At 36.2% G+C, this 20,486-nt stretch overlaps 1 protein-coding gene across 1 annotated transcript in view; it reads left to right on the top strand.

The window, feature by feature from the left end:
- The window catches only part of PAN3 (PAN3 poly(A) specific ribonuclease subunit), a 123,576-nt gene that overhangs the window by 69,224 nt on the left and 33,866 nt on the right, over window positions 1–20,486 (top strand). The window contains exon 4 of the mRNA XM_011999978.1: window positions 15,520–15,767. Within this exon, the coding sequence (XP_011855368.1) occupies window positions 15,520–15,767 (248 nt within the window). The remainder of the gene's footprint in view (window positions 1–15,519; window positions 15,768–20,486) is intronic.

Here is a 20,486-nt window from a genome sequence, read left to right on the forward strand (position 1 = left end):
GAAGTAAAGGCTAGTATTATTGTAGTGTTTACTTTCTGATTCTATTGATTTTCTGATGGTGAAGTGGTTGGTTTTATATTGTACCCTCTATTCTGGAATGAGAGCCACGTTTAAAACATACATATGCCTATGGCTTGTTTATCCGAGTCACATGTTTATTTGTGTCCACTTTTAAATGTTCCTTTTTGGCTGGGTGTGGTGGCCCATGCCTGTTATCCCAACACTTTGCAGGGGGCCAAGGCGACAAGGTTGCTTGAGTCCGGAGTTCGAGACCAACCTAGGCAACATGTTGAGACCCTGTCTCTACAAAAATACACAGATGAGCCAAGGGTAGTGGCATGTGCTGGTGATCCAAGCTACTAGGGAGGCTGAGACAGTATATAATTGCTTGAGCCTGGAAAGTCGAGGCTTCAGTGAGCCCTGTTGGCGCCACTGCAGTCCAGTCTGGGCAACAGAGTGAGACCCTGTTTTAGAAAAAGGAGAAAAGAAAAAAGAAAGTTCTCTTCAGTAGAAGGCTGTGCTTACATACAGTATATAGTCATCTAGAGCTTGGGAATTTTTTTGACTAGGTTCTTAGCCTCAATTGCAAATAACGCTATGACATTCAAACTTTAATTGCAATAGTAATTATGCTGAAATACCTTCCTTAAACTCAGTTTCTTCTGCTGCTTAGAAGAGCCAGTGATAGAAATGGTGTAAGGAACAAAGCTTGTCTCTGAAGCACTGAAATAACAAGTGTTGGTGGCAGGGGTGGGGGTTGTGAAGGAGGCTTCGTTGAACTCAACTTTGGATAATTTATTTCTACTCTTTGAATCATCAGGAAAGTCAAAGAAGAGACTTTATTAATTCTTAACATGTTTAGGACTCAGAATTTGGGAATATAAACATAGTATCTGTTTTGGGCTATAACTATATATTCTTTAATTTTGGGGGGGTGATTTGGGGAATTTGGTTAAAAATGAGTAAAGAAGTATTTGTAGTAGTGCATTTTTTTGTATTTTGATTATGATTGTGTAAGTTCCTTAGTATGATTTTTCTCATGGCAGAAGCCCCAGATATTGGCCTTGTTATTAAGAAGATAATGCTTCCCATGTTCTCAAGTCATCTATCTGTTCAAGATGACATATGTTTTATTTCTAATCTAAATCATTATCTTCAATGTAGTTAGACATGACAATTTATTATTGAGGATTTAGTTTGGTTATTGGAACTTCATGAAAACTATTTGTGTAACCTAGGTTTACTCAGATTGCATTGACCTAGAAAAAGTAACACATATTAGAGTAATAAGACTGTCAGAAGAATGTCCTTCACCCCAGATGCCTTTACATTCCTCTGTTTCTCTCATAGTGTCTAGTGGGTTGTTTCATGTTTGCTTTTATTGACTGACATACATGCTGCTTGATAGCATGATCATTTACTTTTCCTCTGCCCTCAGCTTTTTGTTATACTGAGTACTTCCATGATGGCCTTTGTTATTCCAGACAATTTGATAATGATAGCTATTGCTGTATTTAGCATCTTGGTTGTTGGTACCAAGGAAAGAGGAGATCTTCACCTCTATATCCATTTCTTTTCAACAAAATTATATTTTGAATAATTTCCCATCTACCACAGTTTGCCATTTACATGTGTAGATGGGAATACAGAGAGGATTAAGGCACAGTTCTTCCCCATAGAACAGCTGAATCACATGTGGTATTTGCAGCAAAAAGAAGAACAAAGTGATGGGAATAATTTTTAGATATGGGTGTCAAGAAAATCTTCATCAAGTAAGAAGATGTTTCAGAAGGATGAACTAGAATTTACTGTGCGGTTGAGGTTTAGAGTATTTGATGTTGGCAAGTACAGTTGTTGATGATGTATGAGAGAAGGGAGAAGCTTTTTTGATGTGTGGGTACATGAAGCATCGTGGTGTCTTCAGAGAAGCTGTATTAATTTTTAGAGAATTTGAAAAGAATCCTCATTACAATATTGTCTTTCAATCTCTGAACACGGAGGGGTTCTCCCTCTCCAGCTGTTTCCAGGTTGTCTTTAATGTCTTTCCACAAAGTTTTGTAATTACTCATGTTTAGGTCTTATACATATTTTGTTAGATTTATTTTGTATCTTTATACAGGATGCTTTGTAGTACTCACTGGTATCATAATTGGTGTCTTTAAAAAAATCTTTTAAATGGATTATTTCTGGTGTTTAGATATGTGATACACTTTTGTATTTGGTCACCCTGATAAACTTTTATTGTGTGTATTTTATAGATTCTTGTATTTGGATGATGGCAAACAATGATAGGTTTATTTCTTCCCTTCCAGCCTTTTTCCCAGCTATCTTGTGTTGGCTAGGGCCTTTAGTACAATGTTGTAGAGAAGTGCTCATAGTTGATATTTTTGTCCTGTTACTGATTTTACAAAGAATGTTTTTAATATTTCCCTGTTTAGGATGATCTTCACTCTGGAATCTCAGGCGCGCTTGATTTGTATACACTTTTTAACTTTTCTGGTTGAAGCAAATGTTTCCTCCAAATTTTACTGGAATGGATTTAAAACCTTGACACTAATTCATGAGGCCTTTATTCAGTGACTCTTATAGGCCAAAAACATAAGCGAGACAAGAATTTTCACTTTTATGGAATTCACAGTTTTTATTTTTCATTTGTGTCTGTCTTCGTTTGAATTACTTACACTTTGAATTATTTACCATTATCATAATGAAAATGTTTTAATGGGTAGGTGTTGCTACATTGACTTAAAAAGATACCAGAAGTCTACGACAGTGTTTATATTCCACATACCCTTTTAATAATGGTCTAATTAAACTTATTTTTTTCTATGCCAGTCTGAGAAGAGGCCAACAGTGAGCCACTTTTCATTTGTGTCTCTTTAGTTCTTGGTTCTTTTTTTTTTTTTTTTTGGAGACAGAGTTTTGCTGTCACCCAGGCTGGAGTGCAGTGGTGCGATCTCGGCTCACTGTAAACTCCGCCTCCCAGATTCCAGCGATTCTCCTGCCTCAGCCTCCTGACTGGCTGGGATCACAGGTGCGTGCCACCATGCCCAGCTAACTTTTGTATTTTTAGTAGGGACGGGATTTCACCATGTTGGTCAGGCTGGTCTCGGACTCCTGACCTCGTGATCTGTCCGCCTTGGCCTCCCAAAGTGCTGGGATTACAGGCGTGAGCTACCGCGCCCAGCCTAATTCTTTCTTTAAAACATAAAATCTTTCGGAAAAGATGCATCTTTTTAATTAGCACCAGACGTGAGCATCTTTTTATGTTTGAGGTATTTTTCTTTTCTGCCAACTGGCTAGTTGTATAACTTGTTCATTTTTCACTGCTTACTTTCTGTTTATGATTTTAAGAACTATATGTTAAACAGACTAGCCCTTTATTAAGTGTTGCAGATATCTTTTTTTGTTCTGCAGCAATTTTTGTCAATTTTTGTCTCTTGAAGAAGTTAAATTGATGAACATCTTATTTTTTGACCTTTGAATTTTATTTCTTCGTAACAGCAAATTTTTAAAAATAGTTCTTTTATTTTAAACTCTTAAATATTTAATCTGAATATTCATGTAAAATTTATGTGGGTGTAATGAATGAAAGGGAAATTCACTTTTTTGATTTTATCTATATAACCATTTGTTTGTTTATTCACTTCATTGTTTAGTGATAGCAAGTTGTTACATCTGATTATTGGACAGGTCATCTCCTCCCTTGAAGTCTGAAGTACAGCCTTTATGTTATACTTATTTTTTATATATATATATTTATATACATTTATATATATATTTATATATATATATTTGAGATCGGTTTTGGTGTCCTGTTCTTTTGCACTGTTCATATGAGCCTCTATCAAACGTCTATCTTCGTTACTGTAGGTTTGATCATTTTTCAGTGTCTAATGGTGTTATGGCCCACTTTTTTCTTCTTAATTTTTTATCTTTTGTTTTTTTCTTTTAAATTTTCTTCAATTTCATCCTTAATTGTTTTTCTTTTCTTCAGTAATTTTTTTTTCCTGGCTATTCTTGATGCTTTTTTTCCCCCACATAGATATAATTAGCTTGGCTAATATTTTTATTTTATTTTATTTATTTTATTTTATTTTATTTTTGAGATGGAGTCTCACTCTGTCGCCCAGGCTAGAGTGCAATGGCGCTATCTTGGCTCACTGCAATGTCCGCCTCCCGGGTTCAAGCGATTCTCCTGCTTCAGCCTCCTTAGTAGCTGGGATTACAGGCACGTGCCACCACACCCGGCTAATTTTTGCATTTTTAGTTGAGACAGGGTTTCACCATGTTGGTGAGACTGGTCTTGAACTCCTGACCTCATGATCCGCCCACCTCAGCCTCCCAAAGTGCTGGGATTACAGGCGTGAGCCCGGCCAGCTTGGCTAATATTTTTAAATCCTGTTGATATTTTTATTGAGCTAGCATCATAATTTTAGATTATTTTAGGGTAGAAGTGACATCTTTATAACAAATAAGTATGGGTGTTTATTCCCGTTTGTTTAAGTAATCCGTTATTTCTGTCAGTAGGTTTTTGTGTTTTCTTCATAGGGGTCTTACACAGTTCTAGTTGTTTGTATCTACAGATTTTATCTTTTTTGTTGCTGCTAGTAAATGTAAATGGGTTCCTTTTTTTTTTTAAACATTGTATTTCATTGTCCCACCAACACCCCTCTCACATTTGATTAATAGTTTTCTTGGTCCTTTTGATCCCTCTACCATACCCCTAGGCAGTGATTTGAATATTAATTTTTTAATTGAGATATAATTCACATACTATAAAATCAATCCTTTTAAAGTATGTAATTCAGTAGGTTTTGATATATCAAAAGATCATGAAACCATTACCATTCAAATTCCATAGCATTTTCATTGCCCCAAAAGGAAACTTAGTATCTGTTAACTGACACTTCTCATTTTTCTCTTTCTTCATTCCCTGAAAACCACTAATCTATTTTCTGATGTTTTATAGATTTGCCTATTCTGGACATTTCATATAAATAGAATCATATGTGACTTTTTTATGTCTAGCCTCTTTGAGCTAATGTTTTCAAGGTTCATCCATGTTGTAGTATATGTCAGTATTTCCTTCCTTTTTATTGGTGAATAATGTTCTATTATGTAGATATATCATGTTTTGTTTACCACTTATCCATTGATAGACATTTGGGTTATTTCCACTTTTTGGTAATTACGCATAATGCTACTATGAGCATTCATGTACAAGTTTTTGTGCGAACTTATGTTTTTAGTGCTCTTCGGTAATACACAATTCGGAATCACAGTTCCACTGCTAGGGTCATAGCAATTGATTATAGCCATCCTAGTGTGTATGAAACAGTGTATTATTGGGGTTTTGATTTCTGTGTCCCTAATGACTAAAGATTTTGAGGAGTTTTCCATGTGCTTATCGGCCATTTGTATGTGTTCTTCGGAAGAAATGTCTATTCAAATCTTTTGCCCTGTTTTAAATTTACTTGTTTGATTCTTTTAAATCATTGTGTGGTTTTTATATTCTTCTTCATACTAGACCTGTTTTTTTTTCAATTGATACATAATAGCTGTACATAATTTGCCGGTATGTGTATTATTTTGATACATGCATACAATGATCAAATCAGAGAAATTGGGATAGCCATTACCTCAAACATTTATATTGGGAATATTTCACTTCTTCTAGCTATTTTGAATTATACAACAAATTGTTAACTGTAGTCACCTGCTATACTATTGAACGCTAAATCTTATTCCTTCTAAATGTATTTTTGTACCCGTTAACTAACCTCTTCAGTCCCCCACCCACCAATACTTCCCAACTTCTGGTAACCACCAGTTTACTTTCTATCTCTATGAGATCTACTGTCTAAGCTCCTGCGTATGAGCAAGAACATGCAGTGTTTATTTTTCTGTTCCTGGCCTTATTTCACTTAACATAATGATCTCCGGTACCATCTATATTGCTGAAAATGACAGGATGTCATTTTTTTTTTATGACCGAAGAATATTTTGTTGTATGCATGTATCACATGTTCTTTATTCATTCATCCATTAATGGACACTTCAGTTGACTCTCTATCTTGGCTATTGTGAATAGTCCTGCAATAAACGTGGGAATGTAGATATCTCTTCTACATACTGACTTCTTTTCTTTGTATAAACCCAGCAGTGGGATTGCTGGATCATATGGCAGTTCTGTTTTTAGTTTTTTTGAGGAACCTGCATATTGTTTTCCATAGTGGCTGTACTCGTTTTCATTCCCATCAATAGTATACCGATGTTCTCCTTTCTCCATATCCTCACCAGTATTCATTATTTTTGTCTTTTTGATAAAAGCCACTTCAACTGGGGTAATATGATCTCATTGTGGTTTTGATTTCCTTTTCCCTGATGATTAATAATGCTGGACTTTTTTCATATAACTTGGTCATTTGTATGTCTTTTTTTGAGAAATGTCTGTCCTGATCTTTTGCCTATTTTAAAATCAGACTATTTGGATTTATTTATTTATTTATTTTTGCTATTGAGATGTTTGAGTTCTTTATACTAATCATTAATTTCCTGATGAAGGGATAGTGTGCATATATATTCTCTCATTCTGCAGATTGTCTTCACTTTGTTGATTGTTTCCTTTGCTGTGCAGATACTTTTTAGTCTAATATAGCCCCATTTGTCTATTTTTGCTTTTGTTGCCTATGCTTTTGAGATCTTACCCAAAATATCTTTGCCCAGATTAATGTCCTGAAGGGTTTTCCCAGTGTTTTTATCCTAATAGTTTCAAGCCTTAAATTTAAGTCTTTAATCCATTTTGATTTGACCTTTGCATATGGTAAGAGAAAGGAACATAACTTCATTCTCTGCATGTAGTTATCCAGTTTCCCAAACACCATTTATTGAAGAGACTGTCTTTTCCCCAATATGTGTTCTTAGCACCTTTCTGGAAAATTAGTTGCCTATAAATATGTGAATTTATTTCAAGTTCCCTGTTCTGTTCCATTGGTCTGTGTGTCTGCTTTTATGCAGGTACCGTACTGTTTCGGTTACTGTGACTTTGTAACATATTTTGAAGCAAGTAGTAGATGTTTCGTGCTTTGTTAGTTTTGCTCAGAATGCTTTGGCTGTTAAGATTTTTGTAGTTTCATATGAATTTTGGATTGTTTTTTCTGTTTATGCAAAGAATGTCCTTGATATTTTGATAGATTGTGTTGAATCTGTCGATTGCTTTGGGTAGTAGTAACATTTTAACAATATTAATTCTTCCAATTCATGAGCATGGCATATCTTTCACTCTTTTTGTGTCCTCTTCAGTTTCTTTCGTCAGTGTTTTATAGTTTTGCTTATAGGGATCTTTCACTTCTTTGGTTAAATTTATTCCTAGATATTTTATATTTTTTGTAGCTATTGTAAATGGGATTGCTTTCTTGATCTCTTCTTCAGGTTGTTCACTGTTGGCATATATAAATGATACTGGTTTTTTTAAGTTGGTTTCCTGAAACTTTTACTAAGTTTGTTTATCACTTTTGACAGTTTTTGGGTGGAGTCTTTTGGTGTTTCTAACTCTAATACCATGTTGTCTACAAACAAGGATGATTAGATTTAGATTTTTCCTTTCCAATCTGGTTACCTTTGTTTTTTTCTCTTGCCTAATTGCTGTGGCTAGGACTTCCAGTACTATATTGAATAAAAGTGATGAAAATGGGCATCCTTGTCTTGTTCCAGATCTTAGAGGAAAGGCTTTTTTTTTTTTTTTTTTAAAGACGGGGTCTCACTCTGTCACTCAGGCTGGAGTTCAGTGGTACAATCTTGGCTCACTGTAACCTCCGCCTCCTGGGCTCAAGCAATCCTCCCACCTGAGCCTCCTCCTGAGTAGCTGGGACTACAGGTGCACACCACCATGCCCTAATTTTTTGAATTTTTAGTAGAGATGGAGTTTTGCCATGTTGTTCAGGCTGGTTTCAAATTCCTGAGCTCAAACGATCTTCCTGTCTTGGCGTCTCAAAGTGCTGGGCTTTTAATTGTTCTCATTCAATGTGGTGTTAGCTGTGGGTTTGTCATATATTAACTTTTATTGTTTTGATGTAAGTTTCTTTTTTACCCAGTTTGTTGTGAGTTTTTATCATAAAGGGATGTTAAATATTGTCAAATATTTTTTCAACATCTATTGAACTGACCATCGCATATTAGACCTTTATTAAATATATGATTTGCAAATATTTTCTCCTATTTTGTGAGTTGCCTTTTCACTTTCTTGATAGTTTCCTATGAGTTACAAAAAGTTTTAAATTTTGATGAAGCCTGATTAAAAAAATGTTTTTGGTTGCTTGTGCTTTATTTGTCCTATCTTTTATTTATTTATTTGTTTGTTATTTATTTCTTGCATCTGCTACACTGGCAGTATTTGTCATATCTTAAGCAGCCATTGCTCGACTAAAAGTCACAATGGTTTATACCTATTTTTTTTTTGTTGTGTTTTGTACATTTAGGTTTTTGACTCATTTTGAAGTAATTTTTGTGTATGGTATGAAATTAGGTGTTGGATATTACATATTATGTTTCTGTTTCACATGGTCACCACTAGATTTTTACCGTTCATTCTTTAAGTATGGAATTGTTGAAGAGATGGGCAGCAAAAATATTAATACAAGATTTTTATTTATTTTTTTTGAGATGAAGTCTCTCTCTGTTGCCCAGGCTGGAGTATAGTGGCGTGACCTCGGCTCACCGCAACCTTCGCCTGCTGGGTTCAAATGATTCTCCTGCGTCAGCCTCCCGAGTAGCTGGGACTACAGGTGCCTGCCACCACGCCTGGCTAATTTTTTGTATTTTTAGTAGAGATGGGGTTTCACCATGTTGGCCATTCTGGTCTCGAACTCCTGACCTCAAGTGATCTACCTGCCTCAGCCTGCCAAAGTGCAGGGATTACAGGCGTGAGCCACCGCACCTGGCCAATACAAGAATTTTTAGTGACTTTGAGCCTTCCTGTCCCCCTTCAGTGTTTTAGTTGTCTAGAATTTTAGTTATATTTTGACTTTTATTATTCTTTTACTGTTAGTGCTTATTCAGATTTTCTCACATATTCTGACATTCCGTACCTTTCAAGGGGGGAATTTCCTTTTTAGTGAAGTTGATCGTTTAATAGTTCTTTCACCGTGGAGATGCGAGTGACAAACCTTAAACGTGTCTTTCTCTCTTCATTTGTAGATTGTATATAAATTTCAAGTAGACAGTTATCTTTTCTCCTTTGAAAATTTCATTGTTTAGTGTTGCTGATACAGTTAGCGTATTTTTCTTTCGTTAGATCATTTGTCTCTTTTCTGGTAGCTTTTAAGATTTTCTCTTTGTCTTTCGCATGCTACATTTTTGCGTAATTGGTAGAAAGGACTTATTTTACTCAGAACTTTTTTTTTAAACAGCATCTGTCTGTCACCCAGGCCTGAGTGCAGTGGCACGATCATAGCTCACTTCACCCTCTTCCTCCCTGGGCTCCAGCAATCCTTCCACCTCAGCCTCTTGAGTAGCTGGGACTACAGAGGCATACCATGTCTGGTTTATTTTTATTTTATTTTATTTTATTTTATTTTATTTTATTTTATTTTATTTTATTTTACTTTAGTTTAGTTTAGTCTAGTCTAGTCTAGTCTAGTTTAGTTTAGTTTAGTTTTTGAGATGGAGTTTCACTCTTGTCATCCAGGCTGGAACAGTGGTGTGACCCCTGCTCACTGCAACCTCTGCCTTGCGGGTTCAGGTGATTCTCCTGCCTCAGCCTCCCAAGTAGCTGGCATTACAGACATATGCCACCATGTTTGGCTAATTTTTATATTTTTAGTTGAGACGGGGGTTCACCATGTTGGCCAGGCTGGTCTCGAACTCCTGACCTCAGGTGATCCACCTGCCTCGGCCTCCCAAAGTGTTGGAATTACAGGCGTGAGCCACCGTACCCGGCCTAATTTTTTATATTTTTTGTAGAGACGGGGTTTCACCATGTTGCCCAGACCGGCCTCTAATGCCTCGCCTCAAGCAATTCTCCTGCCTCAGCCTCCCAAAATGCTGGGATCACAGGGCTCAGCTACCACACCCAGCCTCTGCTGAGAACTCTTACTTAGGACTTCTTGAATGAGGAGTTATGTGCAAAGGACTTATGTGCTGAGTTCTTGAAAATCACAAATCTTTTTTTTTTTTTTTCAAATGTTGCTTCTCCAGTATTCTTCTTCTCCTGGATATTTACATTTTCATTATTTTGTATCTAGGTAATTTTCCAAGTTTTATTTCTAGGTAATTTCCTCAGATCTTTATTTATTGTTTCCCTCTTTGATTTATCTACTTTAATTTATTGTTTCCCTCTTTGATTTATGTACTTTACTATTTAATGCATCTTTTGATGGTTTTTTTCCCTTTAATTTTAATGCTTATATTTTCACTCTTAGCCAGTGCGCTCTGTTTTGGAAGAACAAACACCTTATTCTTTTGTGATGTTTGTCACTTCTTTCATATTCTTAATCACCTCAGTAGTAATTATATTTTATAATCTGTTTTATATGGTTCTGTTACGTGGACTCTTTCTTCTTGGGTTGTTAATTCTCAAGTATGTTGTACGTGCTGGTTCTTACGAGTTCTTTTAAGTGGGATTATTTTCTGGGGAAGGTTCTTATATGTTGTCATTTTGTGAAAGTATTCATCAAAATAGTTTGGTGTTTGCTTCAGCAAGGTGTCTGAAGAGGTTTTCCAAAGCAAGTTGAGTATTGTGTTGATTTGTCGGGATTCTGTAGCATGGAATCTCATGAGGATTTTCTCTCTTGTACTTATGCATAGAACAGGCATGTGGTTTCCATTTCTCTTAAGACATCACCTCGGTCCTCCAACCTTCCTCTTTTTTCTCCATTGCTGTTCCATAAACAGGCTTCCCTTTTGGTTCTATGAGCTGATAGAAATGGTTTTGTCCTATATTTACTGCTTTTCCAGAGTCCTGGTTTTACACAGGGGTTTTAGTTTCATTTTCTGTATTCTATAGGCTGATGGCCACTTTTCATCTACCCTTGTGGGCCTTAGAAACTCAGCTGTAGAGACTGTATCTGACCTAGCTTATAATTCCCCAAACTCCACAACATAAGCTCCTGACTTCAGATTCTGCTTTAGTTTCTTGCTTTGGGGGTTTTAATTTATTTTTTATTATTTATTTATTTATTTACTTTTTGAGACAGAGTTTTATTCTGTTGCCCAGGCTGGAGTATGATGGTGCAATCTCGGCTCACGGCAACTTCCACCTTCCAGGTTCAAGTGATTCTCCTGCCTCAGCCTTCTGAGTAGCTGAGATTACAGATGCACATCAACACACCCAGCTAATTTTTGTACTTTTAGTAGAGATGGGGTTTCGCTATGTTGGCCAGGCTGTTTTGAACTCCTGACCTCAGGTGGTCTGCCCGCCTCGGCCTCCCAAAGTGCTGGGATTATACATCTGAGCCACTGTGACTGGCCCTTTTTTTTTTTTTAAATCAGGTATATTTTAAATGCTGGGGTGTTGTGTTTTATCTCACAGTTCTGTGCATTCGTAACATTGGTAGGGGTTGAGGGAGAGTGTCCATGTTAGTTTAGTCTCTCATTTCCCAGAAATAATATTGTACTGACTGGTTGGTTGTATTTAGGAAGGGTGCTGATTTGGTATGTATTAATTTTCTATCATTTACTCTAATAATTCTGTAATTATTTTCAGGATTTTTTTATGTTGTTTGTCTTAGGTTTTCCAGAAATAGAATTGTGTCATCCAAAAAAACAGTGATGCTTTGCCTTTATAAATTAGCCTTGAAGTTTTTTATCTCATTTCTTTATTTTGTCAGTTCCGGTTAATTTCTCCAGTGGACATTCCTATATTGTTCCTTACTTTTATTTGAAATGGGTACTTTTGAGAATAATTTTTCAAATGCCCTAAAGCAGTTAATTTATCATGTATTACTTTTAAATATCTCAGTTTGCATATTCACTTTAGAAGTTATAGTGTAATTATTCTATACTAATGTCATCAGAATGTCATTTCAAGAGTAAATGACAAGAAGTAATACAAAAAATGAAATACAAAAGTGAAATATTCTTAATTTAGAATATTTAAAATATAAATTTTCATTCTTCTAGGTTGTTTCTTATGCTGATCTTCTATGTATTATTATATTTGCTTTGGTATTCTGTTGATTGAGTGTCAGTTAATATCAGGGTGTTCCAATAACCATTGGTAGTCCTTTCCCTGCTGCATGTGGAAAGATTGAAATTATATGAGAATATGTGTGAAACATGAAATTTCTAATGAAGAAGAAACTTCTATTATGGTTTGTCTGATGTACCTCATTATTAAAAGAAGACCTTTAGTTTTATTATATCAAATTGTTTCCTCAAACCCTTTTAGCATAAGATTCCTGTGGTTAAATATTAAATAATGTGCAATGGAAGATGCCATTTTAAATTAAGAATTCTTAACTTTCAATCACATTTTCTTAATTTGAGCAGAATCTGTTCATTTTAATTCAGCATCCTATTTTAAACTACTTGTTCCTGTAGTGTGATTCTATTCTTTCTTGCTGTTTATAATTTAGTACTGTATATAGGCACTTAAGAATGAGCATCTTGTTAGTATGGTCTTCATAATACTAAATACAGAATACCTCTCTCCAAGCAGATGTGTAGATATTTTACTCAGTTCTTTAACACACTTGTAAAATATACAGGTGACAAAAAGCTGTGCCTTTTGTGATTAGATTAGGTATTTTAGTAATTTAGTTTTTAATTTCCTATGCAATTTAAATATCCTATTATCCTTATGGGGGGGTGATACTTACTGTTGTACGTGTTTTATTTTGAATGCTCTTTCTTTTCTTTTTCTTGTTTTCCTCTCCCCACCACCCCGCCTTAAAGAGACAGGGTCTTGCTATGTTGCCCAGATTGGAGCACAGTGGCTGTTCATGGGCGCTGTATGGCTCACGTAGCCTCAAACCCTTGGGCTCAAGCGAATCTCCTGCCTCAGACCCCTCAGGTAGCTGGGACTACAGGCCCACACCACTGCACTCAGCTTACATTTTAAATGTATTTAAGTAACTCCAATCAGCCTCAGCTCAGAGGTGAACTCAAATTTTATTTCTGCAGCTTTATATTAAAATAACTTCACAAAATTTAGAATTCTTAAGAGAACTCTTGATACTCTATAGTGTAAATTCTACTGTACATGAATTTCTGTCTTAACTCACCTTAGATTGTTTTTATGGTCATCTCTTTCCATGTATTCAGCCTTAAAGAAAGATTCTACTTTTAGTCTCTCTTACATACCTACTTTGATGTCAGAATCTTTCCCTTCAGCCCATGCTACACATAGCTTCAGTAGTCACACTAAAGCTAGTAAAACATGTAATTGATTTCCTGTTTTTCTGAGTGTGCAAGACTTAGGAACTGGGCAACTATATAGCGTGTTGGCTGAGAGCACAGAGTTTGTAATTAAATCAACCTGAGTTTGAATCTTGATTCTTTTGTTGAATTACCTCTATTTGTCCTTACAGTAATTATTTTGATCTTTTAAGTTAGTTTCTCCTCTGTGAAATAAATATGCTATATCTACCTCACAGGGTGGTTGTGAGGATTAAGTAGACTGATGGATGTGGAACACTTCGATTAGTGCCTGGCTCAAGAATTGTAGTTCTTTTGTGTTACTTAATGTCATAATAGTAAACAAATTTACTCATCTTTGGTTACTTGGCCAGTTTTAGTTTGGAAAGTCTTAGAGACTAGCTTTAGGAAAAGCTGTCTAAAATGCATTTCATTTTAGACAAGTAGGAAGTTTTTATCAGTTGATAATAGTCTAATATAATTTTTGCTGTATGGATTAACCTTTAATTAAATGTACAATATAGAGTTAGAAACAGAGCTCTGGAATAGTTTTTAAAAAATAAAAGGTTTATATCAATATAGTAATTTGGCTTCATAGTTTTTTTTTAAGGAGTTTGGGGTTTAATTTTCTTTTACACACATTTGAGACATAACTTGAGAATTCCTCTCCTATTTTAATCTCAATGCAGTAGACATTGTGTTATAGTAGTAGGAGTACTAGATTGGGAATTCGTAGAGTTGAGTTTGAGTGTTGGCTTTGCTGTTGACTTTGCATGTATGTCCTGTGGTGTTTATAGCCCGACTTACCTCACCTACGTACTTTAGTTGCTCAGAAAACCAGAAATAATTATGTTGAGGCTCTTCAGAAAGTACAGAGGGCTATTCAGAGAAAAGAAAAGTATTACTTCAGTTCTCTGCTTATTTTTGTTCACCTACATGTTTTCAGAAAACGTGTTGGTATCTTATGAATTATTAGACATTGAAACTCATATCCCTGGTAATCATAATTTTGTGACTAGAGGCATTTTTTGGTAACCCTTTTCTTGTATTGTGAGGTGGCATATTACCTCAGTGTTGAAGGTTTTTAGGCATTCACCAAATAGCCAGAAAACAGTTCCTGGATAAGCTCTTTTTTTTTCAGGAAGAGTAACTGTTGCTCTAAATACCCTTTTCAATCTGCTCAGAACTGATCACTCCATTAAGCCTTTGATTAACTCTACCTGGTTTTAATTAATTTGCATTTCATCAGCATTTATGCATGTACTTGTAGTGCATTAGTGTATATTTGTTTTTTTTAAATTATTTTATGTCTTTTACATGTGACCTGGTCTTTTGGTCTTTTTTTTCTCAGCTAGCTTGGAATCTCCTGAAGGGTAAAGACAATTGTCCTTTCCCTTTCTCCAATGATAGAGGGTGCTCTGCACATAATATTTCTTATTGGTTGTGGTGGTTCCTCTAGAACATAATGGTGTCAATGGCCTAATTTTAAATAGTACGCATCTGTAGGAATTTTCAGGATATGCCTGTTTAGAGTTAATGACAAAAAGGCATCAGAACAACAGACTGCTTGATATTAAACACATGGCACTTAAGCTGCTATGTATTTCAACTTTTTTTTTTTTTTTTTTGCTTTTTCAAACAATTTTGTTAATTATATTTGGCTGAATGAAATCTAGTAGCTCTTCATAGATAATTTGAATTTTTAAAACTGTAATATGTTTGGAGAATGCGCTATTTGTATTGTTAATGATTCTTAATAAAAAAGGAATTATGCTTTTTATAAAAGCTTTTCTTTTATAAAAGGCTTAATTTTATAAAGAGCCCCAATTCGGTTACTTCCCACCCTTCCATTAATTTATTAAATTTTTGGTCATTCTTGCTATTAAAGTTTGTGATGTAAACCTTGATATGGAGGAGACTGTTCTTACAATAAATCTGCTAACATATTTGGGAATAACTACATTTGAAAAAAGAAACTTTACATTTGCTTTAGTCAGAGCTTTTTCTACAACAAAACAAGATAAAATTATTTCCTTCATCTTTGTGCACTTAAGATCCCAAAGATGATGTTTCTTCCAAATGAATGTTTGCATTTTATTTTCCAGACTTTTTCTCTAAAACCAATTATTGCTCCATTAAGAAACATTTTTACATCTTCTTCAGGAATGTCGTTGTCTGCTGGGTCTTCCCCTCTTCATTCCCCCAAGATTACTCCACATACTTCTCCTGCTCCCAGAAGAAGAAGTCACACTCCAAATCCAGCAAGTTACATGGTGCCTTCTAGTGCCTCTACATCTGTTAATAATCCTGTTTCTCAGACTCCATCTTCTGGTCAGGTGATCCAAAAGGAAACTGTTGGTGGAACGACTTACTTCTATACAGACACAACTCCAGCACCTTTGACTGGAATGGTATGTTTGCATTAAAGAGGACATTTTAGTACTCTCTTGTAACAGGTCCTTTTAGTAATGAGGTGGTCCACCCCCTCCTGCAGCTTTTTATTGTGATGCAAAAAAGTATTTCATTTTCTCACTTAGATGAGAAGTCTAGTCTCTTCTCAACTCTTCAAATTTATCTAGTTCTGCCTTACTAATAACTCTAGTTTTAGACTAATCTGGTTTAATCAGAAATTAGATTATATCCATGCTCTTACATTAGTACTCTATGGCATGTTTTGCTTATGGGTTTACCTTGTACTAGCTTGAGTTGATGCCTGTTGACATTTGTTTTTAGGTATAGATAGTTTAACCTCTAGTAAGAAGCTAGAAAAAGTAGATGGTATGTCCTCAGTAGTTACTGGAAGCAAATCAATGATAAACCCTTATTTCAGATGAGGTGGTTATTTAACAGCTAGATCTGTGGATGGTGGAGTGACACATAGTGATAAGGGGCCTGCAGTATGGCTCTTTGCTAAGGAGGTAGAAGAGTCAGACCAAAGAGAGCCATGATTATAGATGAGGAAAGAGTTACCAAAGGACTGGTGATGAAGTGAGAGAAGAATCATGAAACAGTTGGGAAGTGGTGGCCCCAGAGGAGACGTGAATATGAAGACCAAGAGAGGAAGAACATGGCCAGAAAGAAAGATTTCTTATCAGAGTCAATTAGTAATGTTCCAGGACAGGGAGAAGGGACAGGAGTCAAGGGGGCGAGAATGAATGGAGAAGGAGAGGGAAGGATTCCATGTTATGTAAATTGTACCTTTTTTAGCTTCATTACTTCGTCCGTATTCAAAAATTATTTTATTTACCCTAGAAAAATAAGTAGTAGATGAAGATCTCATGAGTGAGAAAGCCAGAGTCCACTAAAACAGGGGTCCCTAATCCTTGAACCATAGACCAGTGTTAGGAACCAGGCCTCACAGCAGGAGGTGAGCAGTGGGCAAGTAAGTGAAGTTTCATCTGTATTTACACCCACTCCCCATTGCTCTCATTACCATCTGAGCTCCTCCTTGTGTCAGATCAGCGGCGGCATTAGATTCCATAGGAACATGAACCCTGTTGTAAACTGTGCATGCCAAGGATCTAGGTTGTGTGCTCCTTATGAGAATCTAGTCCTTGATGATCTGTCACTGTTTCCCATCACGCCCAGATGGGACTGCCTAGTTGCAGGAAAACAAGCTCCCATTGATTCTATATTACGCTAAGTTGTATAATTATTTCATTATATGTTACAATGTGATAATAATAGAAATAAAGTGCACAATCAATGTAATGCATTTGAATCATGCCAAAAATATCCCTTCACCCCCACCCCCTTGTCCATGGAAAAATTGTCTTCTGCGAAATCAGTCCCTGGTGCCAAAAAGGTTGGGGATTACTACATTAAAATAACGGAAGCTGATCTAATCTATAGACATTTGACAGTCATAGATGATAGGCTTATATGAAACATTATTTGGATTTCAATATGCCATTTTGATCCTCAAAGTTAACTTATTTTGATTGAATTTAATATTTTACTAAGAGAATTTGAGTGAAAAGAAAGCATACTTCTTTTTTTTGTTTGCGCCACATTGTTTTTAGACTCGTGAATCTATGTACTTATGAAACTGTTTCTCCAATTGTAAAATAAGGATATTAATCTAACTATTCTATGAGAAATAGATGTGAAAACATTTATAGAAATAGTTGTAAGTCATGTAAACTGCTTTTTAAAAATAATAAAATAGCTAACAGTTTTGTGGGCTTTTTAAAAATCAGAAATCTTTCAAACATTATCACAGAACCACTTTCCAAACAGAAGATCAAAAAAATAGGTAGGTAGAGACTTCGCTTTGTTCTTTCAAATAAGGAATCCATGAGTGTTTTAGCCTTTTTCGTTTATTATGTTTTATAATTTACCTTTTAATTTTATTTGTAGAAAGAAATTTAGTTTAATGTATATGGAGGCTCTTTGGCACAAAATTACCTCCACCAATTTTATAGAGATTAAATTTACCTCCACCAGTTTTATAGAGATTAAATATGGCACGTTTTAATAATGTTTTTACCCCTCACACACTATATATATATTTATTATTATTGTTATTATTTATTATTTTTTTTTCTTGAGATGGATTCTCCCTCTTTCACCCAGACTGGAGGGCAGTGGTGCAATCTTTGCTCACAGCAACCTCCGCCTCCTGGGTTCAAGCATCCTCCCACCTCAGTCTCCCTAGTAGCTGGGACTACAGACGCACACCACCATGCCCGGCTAACTTTTGTATGTTTAATAGAGATGGAGTTTTACCCAGTTGGCCAGGCTGATCTCAAATTCTTGACCTCAAGTGATCCACCCACTTTGACCTCTGAAGTGTTGGGTTTATAGGCGTGAGCCACTGTGTCCAGCCTAAACTATGCTGTTATATAAGGAAACCAACACGAGAAAAAAGAGATATTACTCTTCCTGCAGACACAGGCTAAAGGAAACCTTACAAGTATCACAAAACTGCTTCCTAGTTGAGATCTAGATCAAAGCAATCATGTTGAGGCAGCACAAATCAGCTGAATTCCTTTTTAAAAGAGAAAACAGTTTCATTGTTTAAAATGAAAGAATGAAGAAATAGAAAAGATATTTAAAACTGAACTTTGATTTTGTATCATGGACCAGTGAAGGAGAGACAGAGAAAAGAGTGATAAAGAGAAGAAAGGGTGGTGGGATGAGTCCAGTTGGAAGAATGAAAGACAAGAAGCTGGAAGCTGATGTAGTAACTTTATTGTAGTTTGCTTGGAAGGTAAATGTATTATTGTATCCTTCTGTTCACTTAACCTGCTGACCTAGAATGGGTTTGAATAACACTTTGTTTAGTTTGGCCACAAAATGCCTGTGAAGGGGAGAATTCTTTGGGCAGTCAGGGCAATGTTCCTTTGTTACCTCCCAGTACCCCAACACCTTTAATTTCTCCTTCCTTGCTTCCAGTTGCTTTCAAAAAGTGGTGATGAACTGTTTGTATAGTTGCCGCTTAGTATCCAAGGGGGATTGATTCCAGGACTCCCACATATAGCAAAATTCCTGGGTGCTCAATTCCCTGATACAGAATGACATAGTATTTGTGTAGATCTTATACACATCCTCCTGTATACTTTAAATTATCTCTAGATTACTTATAATACCTAATGCAGTATAAGTGGTCTGCAAATAGTTGTTACACTGTATTTTTAATTTGTATTACTTCTTATTGTTGTGTTGTCATTTTTTTCCCCTGAATATTTCCTACCCATGGTTGGTCCAATCCTTGAATACAGAACCCAGGGATACAGAAGGCTGACTATGTGACATTTCTTCCAAAGAGCTACTTTTGTCTTCTCAGTGGAGCTTAAATTTTACTGTATCTGAATAAATGTTTTCTTTCTCATTAGGTTTTTTTTTTTTTTTTTTTTTTTTTTTGAGACAGAGTGTTGCTCTGTCACCCAGGCTGGAGTGCAGTGGCATGATCTCAGCTCGCTGCAGCCTCCACCTCCCAGTTTCAAGCGATTCTCCTGCCTCAGTCTCCTGAGTAGCTGGGATTACAGGCGCCTGCCACTAAGCGTGGCTAACTTTTTTTTTTTTTTTTTTTTTGAGATGGAGTCTCGCTCTGTCACCCAGGCTGGAATGCAGTAATGCAATCTCGACTCACTGCAAACGAGTTTGCAGTAGTGCAAACTCGCCTCTGGGTTCAAATGATTCTGCCTCAACCTCCTGAGTAGCTGGGACTACAGGTGCGTGCCACCACACTCGGCTAATTTTTTGTATTTTTAATAGAGACAGGGTTTCACCATGTTAGCCAGGATAATTTTTGTATTTTTAGTAGGGATGGAGTTTCACCATGTTGGCCAGGCTGGCTCATTAGATTTTTAATTGATTACTGAAATATTATTTTTATTTATTTATTTATTTATTTATTTATTTATTTATTTATTTGAGACGGAGTTTCGCCCTTGTTGCCCAGGCTGGAGTGCAATGGCGCGATCTCCACTCACTGCAACCTCCACCTCCCGGGTTCAAGCGATTCTCTTGCCTCAGCCTCCCAAGTAGCTGGGATTACAGGTTTGTGCCACCACACCTGGCTAATTTTGTATTTTTAGTAGAGACGGAGTTTCTCCATGTTGGTCAGGCTGGTCTCGAACTCCTGACCTCAGGTCATCCGCCCACCTCAGCCTCCCAAAGTGCTGGGATTACAAGTGTGAGCCACCATGCCAGCTGAAATATTATTTTTAATATGAAATTCTTTCAGAAAGTATTCTATAACAGCTATTCTCTGAGGTTTTTACTTCAATATTATTTACAGCTTTAAAATGTATTAAAATTTATTGCTATCATGTAAAGATTAAAATTTTATCAAAACACTGATAAAGCCTATCGATTATGAAAAATTAGTGAGGCTGGGCATGGTGGCTCACACCTGTAATCCCAGCACTTTGGGAGGCCGAGGCAGGTGGATCACCTGAGGTCAGGAGTTCAAGATCAGCCTGGCCAATGTGGTGAAACCTTGTCTCTACAAAAATAGAAAAATTAGCTGGGCATGATGGCGGGTGCCTGTAATCCCAGCTACTCGTGAGGCTGAGGCAGGAGAATCACTTGAACCCGGGAGGCGGAGGTTGTAGTGAGCCGAGATTGCGCCACTGCACTCCAGCCTGGGCGACAGAGCAAGACACTGTCTGAAAAAAAGAAAA

The sequence above is a fragment of the Mandrillus leucophaeus genome, unplaced genomic scaffold (assembly GCF_000951045.1).
Source record: "Mandrillus leucophaeus isolate KB7577 unplaced genomic scaffold, Mleu.le_1.0 Scaffold61, whole genome shotgun sequence".
Taxonomy (NCBI): Eukaryota; Metazoa; Chordata; class Mammalia; order Primates; family Cercopithecidae; genus Mandrillus; species Mandrillus leucophaeus.